The sequence below is a fragment of the Arvicanthis niloticus genome, unplaced genomic scaffold, assembly GCF_011762505.2.
Source record: "Arvicanthis niloticus isolate mArvNil1 unplaced genomic scaffold, mArvNil1.pat.X pat_scaffold_694_arrow_ctg1, whole genome shotgun sequence".
NCBI classification, from domain to species: Eukaryota; Metazoa; Chordata; class Mammalia; order Rodentia; family Muridae; genus Arvicanthis; species Arvicanthis niloticus.
Genome location: NW_023046306.1, coordinates 48,010 through 60,704, shown reverse-complemented (window position 1 = coordinate 60,704; position 12,695 = coordinate 48,010). Strand labels below are relative to the sequence as shown.

Below are 12,695 nucleotides of genomic sequence, written 5' to 3'. Positions count from 1 at the left end.
AAAAAAAATGCATTACTGATTTATTTATTGTGTCAAGGTAATTTTATAATTTATTAGAAATATATCTTATATTACATAAAGGTGCTATGACATTTGGGTTTTATGGGAGAAATAACCAAATAGGATGTCTTTTGAAAATATAATGTTCATCTATGAAAATGATTTATATAATTAGAATTTTCTAGAATTAGATTTAATCTCTATACTTAGCTTCCTAATTAATCCTTTAATGCCATAGAGTTCCTAATTGCAACTGTATACTTTAAGTCATTTAATTTTGTGGTTAAGTTGCAAAATTAATTAGCTACTTGTTAAGTAAAAACTACTCTCTTATTAAAGTATTCTAAGCTTTTTTCTAGTTTGTATCAGAAAAAAATAGACTAAGTTGTAGTAGTCTTAATAAGCAGGTTTTAGAAGCTTTGCCTACTTGATCCCCAGTACTAACAGTTGCATGTACACAGGGGCTTTTCTGTGTCTGGTTTTCCCGTTGTTTGAGACAGGGTCGTGCTGTATTGTTTATGCTTCCATCTTGTCATCTTCTAGCTTCAGCCTCCTCAGTAGCTGAGACTGCAAAGATGTGCTGCCATGCCTAGCTAGACATATATTTAAATTGATTTTGTTCATATTAAGACTGCATTTAATAGACTGAGATAATTTAGAGTTTTTAATAGTTTTTGTAGTAGAGCCTATGAAAAAGAATAGTACTTTTTCATTTATGGTAAGTTGTTAATATACGATGATTTCTGTATCATAAATAATGCAAACTGGTCCATGATACTGATGGACTTTTCCTTATTTAATTTGAACAATATAAATCCAGCAGTGTTTTCTGTTAAAGATGAATCATCACAGTGTTTTACCTGATCCATGGTTTTGTTTCTGTTTCTGTTCATTGCAGGATGAAGTTCATGAAAGGGACCGATTCAGTGATTTTTTACTTACAAAGTTAAGAGACTTGTTGCAAAAGCACCCAACTTTGAAACTAATTCTTTCTAGTGCTGCCTTGGATGTGAATCTCTTCATAAGATATTTTGGAAGTTGTCCAGTAATATATAGTAAGACTATCTGTTATCTTCTTTAATTTCTTTGAAATAAAACTTTGCAGTGTGATTATGTTTTATTTTTTTTAACAGAAATTTAGAAATATTTTGAAGTGGAGGATATTCATTTATGCTTCCCATGAGACAGGCTTCATAGTTGTTTGTTTCTACTTTGGCCTCTTTTTTGCATCTGTAGCTCTCTGAGCTGTGTAGCAAATCCAATGATCTAACCTTAAAAAGAACTGAGCTTCCTTTTGTCCCGTGTTTCTCTTTAAACACAGCTCTGCACATTATTGCTCACTCTCTTGGAATAGTGTTCTATACTGTCCTGGTCATCCACTTGTAAATCCCAGGCTCAGGACTGTCAAACCCCACACTTATCCTTGGTTAGTGAGGTCTATTCTTAGCCACCAACATTAGGCTTCCTTTCCCTGTACACTTTACTGCTTGAGCTATACCTCTTATTTCTTTTACATTTTGTCTTGTCAACATCTGGCCCAGCTATCTCTTTATGTTGTCTCTCATCCAGAGACTGGCAGTTTGAATTTAGGCTCCCTGACTTTTGAATCTTCACTTGAATGATTTTGGTTTCAGGCCGTCTAAGTTTTGTCAGTTTTAAACGATAGATTTTCTATTAGTATTACTCACCACCTCTAAGCAGGTTGGGAGGGGCCCCTTTCCCCTCCTGACCAATCTTGCTAGAGAAGTCATTTATCCCAGTAATACCCACAACTGGAATTGAGTTCTTGTGGTTAGAAATTGTAGCCCCTTTTCTCCTGGGCTGCCTAGTTTACCTTCTGGATGTGGCTCTGCTTCCCTTCCATCTGCTAGAGAACTGTACATCCTTCCTTCTTGTTTTTGGTTTTGTTTCCCTGCATTTCAACCATACTAGGACTCCCTTTGTATGTTTTCAAAGCTCTTACTTGATTTTCTTATCTTGGTACTACTGGGTCACAGGAAGGCATCTTTTAGTCTACCATTGTATTCAGGGGTCTCTTCATCATTATTTTATGAATAGATTCATTGTACAAGTTTTCTAAAGGATAATTGATTTACAATTTTTTAATTGTTAGGAGCTGTTCACGTAGCATTTTTATTGAAAATTACATTTTATTCATTTTGTGTGTGTGTGTATGCACAAAGGCCATAGTATTTGAGTGCAGGTCATAGGGCAGCTTGTGAGAATTGGTTCTCTCCTGTCTAATGTGGACTCCCATTTACGAATTCTTAACAATGTTATTTTGGCACTGATTTAATTACTAAGCCCAGTATTTAGATTTTAGGCAAAAGTTATATATATATTTATATAAAAGTTATATATATAAAGTTTTATATTATATATAAATATATATATATATATATATATATATATAATATATTCTCTATGACATCTCATGGTTTTGTGTGTGTGTGTGAATTCTCAGATCTCTGGGATCACTGCTTCTTGAGTCTTGTTCTTCATTATCGTGTTTTCTCTCTGGGCTTCTCTTAATTCGCATGTACTGATATATTGGTATTTTTTAGCTTTTATTTCCTTAATCTCTTTCCTCTCTGTTTTTATTCATTATTATTTCCTTCTCCCTGCTTTATTTGTTACAACTCTACTAGCCATTTCAGATGCATTTAATCCGCCCCTCCCCTTTAATGTTGGTGGTTTCTATTTTCTGTTGTATACTGATGATTGTTCTTCAGAGTTTTGAATGTAGAATTTATAGACATCACTTCTAATATGCCCAAAGCTGAAAATTTAATGTAAATTATGGTTTTAATCTTGCTTTGCATATTTTGGGTGATACCTAAAGTCGCCTAAGTTTCAAAGTTGTACATTTGTCTGATAATATTAATAACATTTGATTGGATGATTAAGCACATAAAGTTGAAACCTGTGCTAATTGAGAGTTTGATTTGACTTTTCACCTTTGATAAGTGTGAAAAGAAATGTCAGCTTTCACTGGCCAATTTATTTCTCTTTAGCTTTCCTTGTTTGTCAGAGAAACATTCTTGTTGGGCAAGCTGACATAAAAAGAAATTATTTTCATAATAAATTTAATTATGATCTCACTTCATTTTACTTTCTCTTTCAATATATCTAGGTTTTTAATTTTTTAAAAATCTTCATTGTCATTATTATTTAACCTGACTTCATGTATTGCCTGACCTACTATACGTGATGCTGCCTGGTATGGTTTTATTCTGGTTTTTAAAAATTTATTTTCTAAGTTATCATTGTGGTTCTTTCTGAAGTGAAACTTGGTTGATGTTCAGCACACTCTGAATCTTGAATGACCTTTATTTCAGGACACAGACCCTTACTATGACTTCATTCATTTCTCTGCCTTTAATTTCTCTCTTATTCTTCTACTTACCTTTTAGTTTCTTGAAAATAGCCTCATTTTTGGTTTTACTCTGATGACTTTGTATTTTCTTCATATATTATTTACTTTCTGTGAAGCCAATTGTTTTGTCTCCTTCCTCATGAATCAGTAAAAATATTTTCTTGGCGTGGTCACTTCCCTCTGTGGTATACTGTAATAACATTCTGTACTACTTCTTTCTTGTTGGTCTTCGTTGTCAGACTTTGCACAGCATTCTGTTTCCATTTTTTTTTTTCATGTTATTGGTCTTCCCTGTCTCATGGAAGTAGGAAGTACTGCTGTCTGTACTTAGCAGAGTGTTCCTGCTTCCTGATGGGATGCCAGGCTCATGGGAAGTAGGTAGTAAACAGTAGGGGAAAGCATGTGAGCACTTGTCTAGAATGTGAAGCCAGTTGTTCATTCTAGAAAGCTGTCTATAGAGAAAACTTAGCATTAACAGGAGGTGTTAGAAGAGTCACTGGAGCTTTGCAACAGCTTTTGCGTAGTGCAAGATGCTTCATTAAATGTGAGAATTCTGTTTTGTGAATTATCTATAGGATGCAAATTGGATATTTAAAAATGTTTATTTTTTAGTACAGGGAAGACCATTTGAAGTAAAAGAAATGTTTCTGGAAGATATTTTAAGAACTACTGGATATACCAACAAAGAAATGTTAAAGTACAAAAAAGAAAAGCAACGAGGTAGGGTTTTTGCTTTTAAGAAATTTGCTATTGAAAATTATTTCTGTAATGATTACATTATAAGTTTACCTTATATATCTTAAGCTTACAGAAGAACTAGTACACTTGAACATATTTTTCTCTTGCATATAATTAGATGAAAAATGTGATTATTGCCCCAAATACACTTTTTAAAGATTTGTTTATTGTTATTACATGTGTGAGTGTTTTGCCCACATGTATGTCTGTGCACCATAAGCATGTTGTGCCAGGAAAGATTATAGAATTGGGATGCTGGGATGCATGCTGGGATTGAGAGCATTGAATGTGTTTGAATCCCGAATCATAATCAGTGTTTTAAGAAAGCAGCGAGTTACATGCTGTTCCCCACAGCTTACCTTAGTAGGTGCGATTAAGAAGTAGATGGGAGAGAGCTGAAGGATTGTTTATTGATGACAGTAGGCTTATTTTTCTTGAAAATATCAAGCTTTCCAATTTTTAAAACTTATTTTTAAACATAATCTCACTTTATAGCTCAGATAGGCCTGAAACTTGGTTAATCTTTTTTCTCTGCCTACTAAATGTTAGAATTGCAGCATGTTCTCTATTCCCAGAAAAATTTCCAAACTGGTATTGTTATAGGGTTGCCCTTTATTTTCATTTTATCAATGTTTGCCTTAAAAAAAAAATCTTACAGTAGCATTCTGTGTTTCAGTGTATAAAGTATTTGGAGTTTATATTCCTTCCTATAGTATACTTGGTTGTACTTGTTTCTTTGTTTACTATTTATGATTATGGGCACATAACTCTTGATTCTCCACTTGAATATATAATTAACAATTCCCTCTATCACTGCAAAAGTACATCATGTCTTACATGTAAATTATGAAACTTGTAGATGTTAAAACGTTTGGAACTTCTGATTTCTTGTATGTCAAACAATTGACATGATGATATAAGTTTAATAAATAATTTAATACAAAGTGCTATATGAGTATTAGGCATTAATTTATATAGTAGATACATTATGGGTAAAGATGCTGTTTCTGAAATTCTGGATTAGAAACAAATTTCTTACTGATAGAAGAATGATTTTATGTAGCTTCATATGTCCTATGTTACAACATAACTTTATGAAAGACTCACTGTATTTTTTAAAAGTGACTCCAGAGTAAAGCCAACTTTTAAGTGATATGACATTCACTTAGGTTTATTGGTTTAAGCAAAGGAACACATTATCAAATGGAAAGGACTAAGTACTTTTTTTTCTTCCATATTTAGAGGAGAAACAACAGACCACCCTCACAGAATGGTACTCGGCTCAAGAGAATACTTTCAAGCCTGAATCTCAGAGACAGAGAGCTGTTGCCAGTGTGTCTGAAGAGTATGACTTACTGGATGATGGAGGTGATGCTGTCTTCAGTCAGCTGGTAAGATACTACTGGTTCATAATGATATTTTGAGGAAAATTTTATAGGTTAAACAATTTTAATGAGGTAATAATACTTTTTTATTTTGTTATTTTAGGGTAATTTTCTTTGTTTTAGACTATAACATATTTTCAAAATAATCTAATTCTTTTTAAAAAGAAGGTTTGGGGATTAAATCTTGGGCCTTGTAAGCACTTTATTCCTGAGCTATACTTATGATCCCAAACTTTGTCTTTAGAAGAATAATTTAGCTATTAAAAAAAAAGATGTGTTTATTTTTATTTTATGTGTAAGATTGTTTTGCCTGCATGTATTTGTGTGCATATCAGTGCAGATACTCTGGAGGCCGAGGGATGGGATCCTCTGGAGCTGGAGTTGCAGGTGACTATGAGCCACCCTGTAAATGCTGCTGGGAGCCGAACTTGGGTCCTCTGTAAAAGCTGCAGGTGCTCTTAATTGCAGAACCAGCTCTCCAGCCCTAAATTTAGCACATTTTTAAAATGAGAAGCTAGATAATGTTTAACATTATATATTAGTATTTTAATTCTGATATATTGATATATACTTGAGTTATAAAAGAGACTTCTGAAGGATGTTTTAAAATTGTTTAGTGAAGGGAAGATCCTTTGAGTTAGCAATCAGCATTTTGACATTTTGGCTATGATCCTAGTCTTTAATGGCTGAGCAATCTCTCCAGTCCATGATTTTTACTGTGTAAAATAGTGGTTTTAAGAACCACATTGGACATTATACATATGAAGAGCTTCTAAAGCTTGGTGAAATCTGTTTCCTTGCCAGCAGCACTTTGGTGGGGCGGCAGAGGGATTGGAGTAGGGAAAGGAATTCTTTGGGGCTTTTGAGACAGCCCAAGTTCTCTGGAACTTGCCAATACAAGGAAACTTCTTTCTTCTGCCTCAACTTCTTGAGTTGCTGGGATTATAAATGAGAGCTTCTCCTGTACTTGTTATAGATAAGAATCTGGTTTTAATATTAAGAAGTTCTAGGGTAATGTTTTCTCTCATGTACCTGGAAAAGAAACCTGTATTTTTACCAGTATACCACCAAACACAATTAGTTCATGTGGCTAGATCATAGTACTTTGCTGACAAAATCACTTTCAGATAAAAAAATTATTGTAATACAATATTATGAAAGATAATGTTTGAAAGATGAAACTAGTGATATTTTATATAATAGTGTATGCATGTTATATGTTTTTTACTTCTGATGATTGTAGCCATTGTCCTTGCAGCAAATACATTTTTTTAAAACTTTTTATTGTTTCTTCGTGAATTTCACATCATGCTGCACCCCAGTCCTAGGGTTTTCCTCATGCTGGCCCTTCACCCTTTCAACCTCTCCTGAAAACAAAACAAAACAAAAACAAACGAACAAAAAAATCAACACACACACACACATACACACACACACACACACCACCACCACCACCAACAACAACAACAAGAAGAAAAAAACAAAGCATAGGAAACATCTCATCATGGAAGCCATCTCACAGTGTGTCTCACAGTATGTCTACACATCGTCATTGGTCTGGTTTGAGATCTCTGGGTTCTGTGACATTATAAATATTGGATCCTCATCGGGACTCTTCCCAATTATTCTGATGTTGCCCTGTGTCATGGAGATCTGCAGTTTTGGATCAGGATGTCCCAAGTGTTCTTTTTTTTTCTTATGTAGTTCTTGTTATCTTACAGCTCTTATTATTCCATAGCAACAAATTATTTCTTTGTACTAAATTTCTTTTTTTTTTAATTTTTTTATTAGATATTTTATTTACACTTCAGATGCCATCCCCTTTCCCCATTCCCTCCCCCTTAGAAAACCCCTATCCCATGCCCCCTTTTCCTTTTTGCATTTATACATTTTTTTTAAAAATAATGTTAATCATAAGCGTTATAAGTTTGGAATTGTTCAATCAGAGGTGTAACCCACTGACCAACCTAGATATAACAACTATCTTTGACTGGTGGAAATACATGAATATCTGCCTCCCTGTCTCCCCCCTCTTTCTCTCTTTCATCACCTAGCTTCTCCTCTCCTTCTTCTTCTCTTCTTACTCCTTTTCTTCCTCTCAGTACTCCTCCTACCTTAGCTCCTCCTACACATCACCCTTCCTGTTAAAATGAAACTTTTCTTTCAAAATACAATTAGAGCATAATTATGCCAATTTGTACCAGTGAGGTACAAGATAGTCTTAATACCCCGTCCATCCTTTTGTTGACTAACCAGCACCTCTGTCATCTATCCTAACTAAAACATTTAGTTCTGAACCTGGCTTTAGGATGAATGTCAGCTGACAACCATCCACTCAAATCTTTTCTCTTACGGTAAATAGCTATAAGTTTTCAACCCCGTCAGAAATCCAGAATGACTGAGTTAACTATAATTGTGGGAAACACAAAGCATAGCTTCTAAAACTTAGCCAATTTATAGAGACCTCTGAACACCTGAAAAGCCCCTATACTACTGAACGTTGGAGCATCAAATTTTCAGCCTTCTGGCCCAGAATCATCTGACAGACCTTGGTGATGCAGGATTATTAAGGACTGATTACTCTGTCTAGGCAGATATAATCAGTCGACTATTCTGCATGTGTGTCCTTTTCTGGACAGTAATTTGTAGATGGAGAGAGGCAATTCTTGCCTAGTGGCTGTTACCAAACAACTGGAGTAACTCCAAGGATGCTCAATTTCTTCTTAGAATCCACGACAGGAAGCTGTCAGGAGCAGACAGGTCTCTAATCAATGTGAACATTAATATATAAATATTTGTAGCGTCAGTTCTATGGACTTCTGATGTTTTGAAAACCAACTATCCATGTAAGGTAACCTGGACTGTTGTCTGTTCACTCCTCTCAGCTGTTTCTAAATAAAATATGGAAAACATCCTAACAATAAACTCAAAAATATGAATTTGCTATAGTCCCTTAACTCATAGGTTAACCGTCCCAAATCAGTTAAAAAAGTTAAAAAAAGGGCTGGGTCTAGGCATTGTATTCCTAAATGTGTTATACAGGCACAATGCCCATGAGCGTATCAATATTCATCTCATTTTTATATTAATAAGAGGCTCGTACCAATGAAAACCTTAAATTTGAGGTCAAAGTAAATTTTGTACCATTTAAGAAATTATAACTTCATCTTGATAATAATTATACAGATTTCTACCAATAGGTTATGGCTATGCAATAAGTACTAGCTAATCCCCCCCCCCTTCCAACAAAACCACTACTTGTCCCTAGAAAGACAGACCATTATTAACCACATTAGTCCCCAAGCTCAGGGAATAGGGGCGCTGACTCTTCTTTAACTTCTTCAAGCTGATTAAGGGCGTTGAGATTTTAGAAGAGGGGTGGGGGGGAAGAATAAGTTGATAAGCCTCTGATGCTGTGTCTTCACTGAATCCAGATGGAATTACAGGACATCAGAGGTTTGGGCAGGTCTGCTCAGTATGCTTGATGAGTAGATACACCAAGGCTGTGTATTCTGCAATATACAATTCTCAGAACAAGTTTTAGTATCAAGAAAAAAAAAAAATTCCCACCCCCAGGGGGCTGACATTTTTTTTTAAAGATGTTGGTTCTGAAGACTTTTTTTTTCCGCTTGTTAAAATTGGTTGTAGTATTTACTTTTCAGATTTTATCCCCGTAGCCTACTTCCTCCCACTACCCAGAAACCTATCCCATCCCCCTCCTCATGCTTCTGAGGCAGTGACCGCACCTACCTCCCTCACTATCCCCTCCCTGCCCTCACATTCTCCCCCCCGCCCCCCGTGTGTTCAATTTTTTTTTTTTTTATGGGACCAAGAAACTCCTCTCCCACCTATGTCCGACAAGGCCATCCTCCCCTACATATACCTCTGGAGTCTTGGGTCCCTCCCTATGTGTTCCCAGGCTGGTGGTTTAGACCCTGGGGGGCTCTGGTTGTTTGGTATTGTTGCTTTCCACCTGAGGTCACTAACACTTTCTGCTCCATCAGTCCTCTCACTAAGTTCTCCATTGGAAAACCCCTGATCATATCAGTGGTTAATTGTGAACATTGTCCTCTGAGTGTGTTAGTCTTTGGCTGACCTCTAAGGAGACAGCTATATCATGTTCCTCACATTATGCACTTCCAGCCATCCACAACAGTGTTTAGATTAGGTGGCTGTACATGGGGTGAATACCCAGGTGGAATGGTCTCCTGATGGCCCCTCCTTCAGTTTCTGTCCCATGTTTTGTTTCCCTATTTGCTCCCTTGAGCATTTTTGTTTCTCATTCTAAGTAGAACTGAGGCATCCCCTCTTGGTCTTCCTTCTTCATGAGCTTCATGTGGTCTGTGGGTTTGAGTCTTCCCTAATCCAAGCTTTTGGGCTAACATCCATGGAGATATGTTTGTGTAAACTATCTTCTTTTGAGGTTTTTAGAAGATTACTTTCTTGCTTTTTCTAGGTTGTAGTTTCCCTCCTTGTGTTGGAGTTTTCCACCAATTATTCTTTGAAGTGCTGGATTTGTGTTGAGATACTGTCTAAATTTGGATTTGTCATGGAATATTTTGGTTTCTCCATCAATAATGATTGACAGTTTTGCTGGGTATAGTAGTCTGGGCTGGCATTTGTGTTTCTTTTATAGGGTCTGTATGATATCGGTCCAGGATCTTCTGGCTTTTATGGTCTCTGGTGAGAAGTCTGGTGTAATTCTTATAGGTCTGCCTTTATATGTTACTTTTGCCTTTTTCCCTTACTGCTTTTAGTATTTTTTCTTTGTTTGTACATTTGATGTTTTGACTATTATATGGCGGGAAGTATTTCTTTTCTGGTCTAAACTATTTGGAGTTCTGTAAGCTTCTTGTATATTTATGGACATCTCTTTCTTTAGGTTAGGGAAGTTTTCCTCTATAATTTTGTTGAGGATATTTACTGGTCCTTTTAGTTGGGAGTCTTTCCCCTCATCTATACCTATTATCCTTAGGTTTGGCCTTCTCATTGTGTCTTGGATTTCTTGTATATTTTGGGTTAGTAGCTTTTGTATTTTGCATTTTCTTTGACAGTTGTGTCAATGTTTTTCATGGTATCTTCTGCACATGAGATTCTCTCTTCCATCTCTTGTATTCTGTTGGTGATACTTGTGTCTATGACTCCTGATCTTTTTTTTTAGGTTTTTCTATCTCCAGGGTATTGTCCCTTTGTGATTTCTTTATTGTTTCTACTTCCATTTTTAGATCCTGCATGGTTCTGTTTAATTCCTTTTCCCGTTTGGTTGCATTTTCTTGCAATTCCTTAAGGATTTTTGTGTTTCCTCTTTAAGGGTTTCTATCTGTCTACCAGTGCTCTCCTTAAGTTCTTTGAGAGTGTTATTTATGTCTTTCTTAAAGCCCTCTATCATCATCATGAGAAGTGATTTTAATTCTGATTCCTGCTTTTCTGGTGTGATGGGGTGTTCAGGGCTTGCTCTGATGGGGGAGCTGGGTTCTGATGATGCCATGTAACTTTGGTTTCTGTTGCTTACGTTCTTACTCTTGCCTTTTGCCATCTGGTTAACTCTAGTGCTGCCTGTACTTGCTGTCTCTGACTGGAGCCTGTCTTTCTAGTTATCTAGCTTGTGTCTGATCTCCTAGGGGTCCAGATGTCTCTGTGATCTTTTCCAGCTGCACTGATTACAGTGGTAACTCTAGGATGCCTCAGGATATGGTGCCTCCAAGGTAGTAGTCCTGCTAGGTGTCTGCTGTTCTGGTGCAGTGTTCTCCTCTAGAATATCTCAGGATATGTTGTCTGAAGCTCTGAGTTCATTTGTTCTTCTGTGGCTCTGGATTGAGTGGACCTTCCAGTATGTCTCAGGTGGAATCCGGGGTCCACACAACAGCAGACCTGGCAGAGGTCTGATCCAGGCCTCAGATCTGAGAACTACTTTCTAAGACACTGTCCAAGTTAGAGCGCCTGGGATCCCTGCTTCCTCTGGGTTCTTGGAGGTTGGGGACAGAGCTGTCACCCAAGATCTGCTCAGTGCTCTGGCCCAGACTGGAAGGAACCAGTGTTCCGGGCCGGGAGTGACTTTCTGGGTTTTTTTGGTTCCCAGTTACTCCCTGTTTAGGGCGGGCCCTGCTGTCTGCTTACCTAAGATACTCCCTAAGTTAGAACGCCTGGGATCCCCACTTCCTCTGGGTTCTTGGATGTTGGGGGGCAGAGCTGCCACCCAAGATCTGCTTAGTGCTCTGGCCCAGATCGGAAGATGTACTACCCAAGTGTTCTTAGATGATACAGATTTTGGGTGGACCAATTCAGAGCCCTGGATCTGGCATGGGTGGTAGCTGAGCCTGGCAGCAGTTGGCTCTCCCTTATCCACCTCACCAGAGCAATATCTCCAGCACTGTTATGGTAAGGCTGCCTAAAAGGCAAACAAATATTAAGCAATTAGACAATTTATAATCTTTGCTTTTTTTGTTTTTAAAAGACAGAAAAAGATGTGAATTGCCTTGAACCATGGCTAATCAAGGAAATGGATGCCTGCCTTTCTGACATATGGCTGCATAAAGATGTTGATGCTTTTGCTCAGGTCTTTCATCTTATTTTAACTGAAAATGTTAGTGGTAAGTTTATTTAAATTAAAATTTTCTCTTGCCATTATTTGTGGTACAAATACAGTCTAATTTAAAAAGTATGCATGACACATTTTATTTACTATCATTAATTTTATTTTGGAGTGCCTTATATTGTTTCAGATTTTGTTAGTGTCTCTAGAGTAATTTCCTAAACTCTTCACAGATATGACAGTTATTTACAAAAATGGTTTTATAAATTTGTGTTGTATGTTTCCATGTAATCTGGTCCTTAACTCTGTGCTGCAGGAAAAAAAAAATATCTCAAAGAGGTTCGTGATTGAAAAAGAAATGGACAAAAAATGGGTAATAACTTTGGGATTCCTTGGATCATTTAGTAAATTATGAATTTTTTTACATTGAAGTGTATGGGCTCAGGTTCTGATCTACATATACTCACAAACTTTATATCATATGATATGTCTTCATTAATGAGTTATCCTTATTTAACTAATTGACTTTGATGGATATTGGCAACCAGATATGAACAGATACAACTCTGTAGGCTTCTAGGCACGATTATAATTATTAACCATTCTGTTTTTGTTTTTTGTTTTTTTGTTTTTTTGTTTTTTTTTTTTTTAAAAAAAACACTTT

The 12,695-nt window shown here is 36.4% G+C and overlaps 1 protein-coding gene across 1 annotated transcript in view; it reads left to right on the top strand.

Moving 5' to 3' along the window:
• Nucleotides 1–898: 898 nt before the first annotated feature.
• Nucleotides 899–12,695, top strand: part of LOC117702318 (3'-5' RNA helicase YTHDC2-like) — a gene marked incomplete at its 5' end in the record, with an annotated part of 54,837 nt that continues 43,040 nt past the window's right edge. The window contains 4 exons of the mRNA XM_034493534.2: nucleotides 899–1,055; nucleotides 3,989–4,096; nucleotides 5,357–5,505; nucleotides 11,954–12,089. Of these exons, the coding sequence (XP_034349425.2) occupies nucleotides 899–1,055; nucleotides 3,989–4,096; nucleotides 5,357–5,505; nucleotides 11,954–12,089 (550 nt within the window). The remainder of the gene's footprint in view (nucleotides 1,056–3,988; nucleotides 4,097–5,356; nucleotides 5,506–11,953; nucleotides 12,090–12,695) is intronic.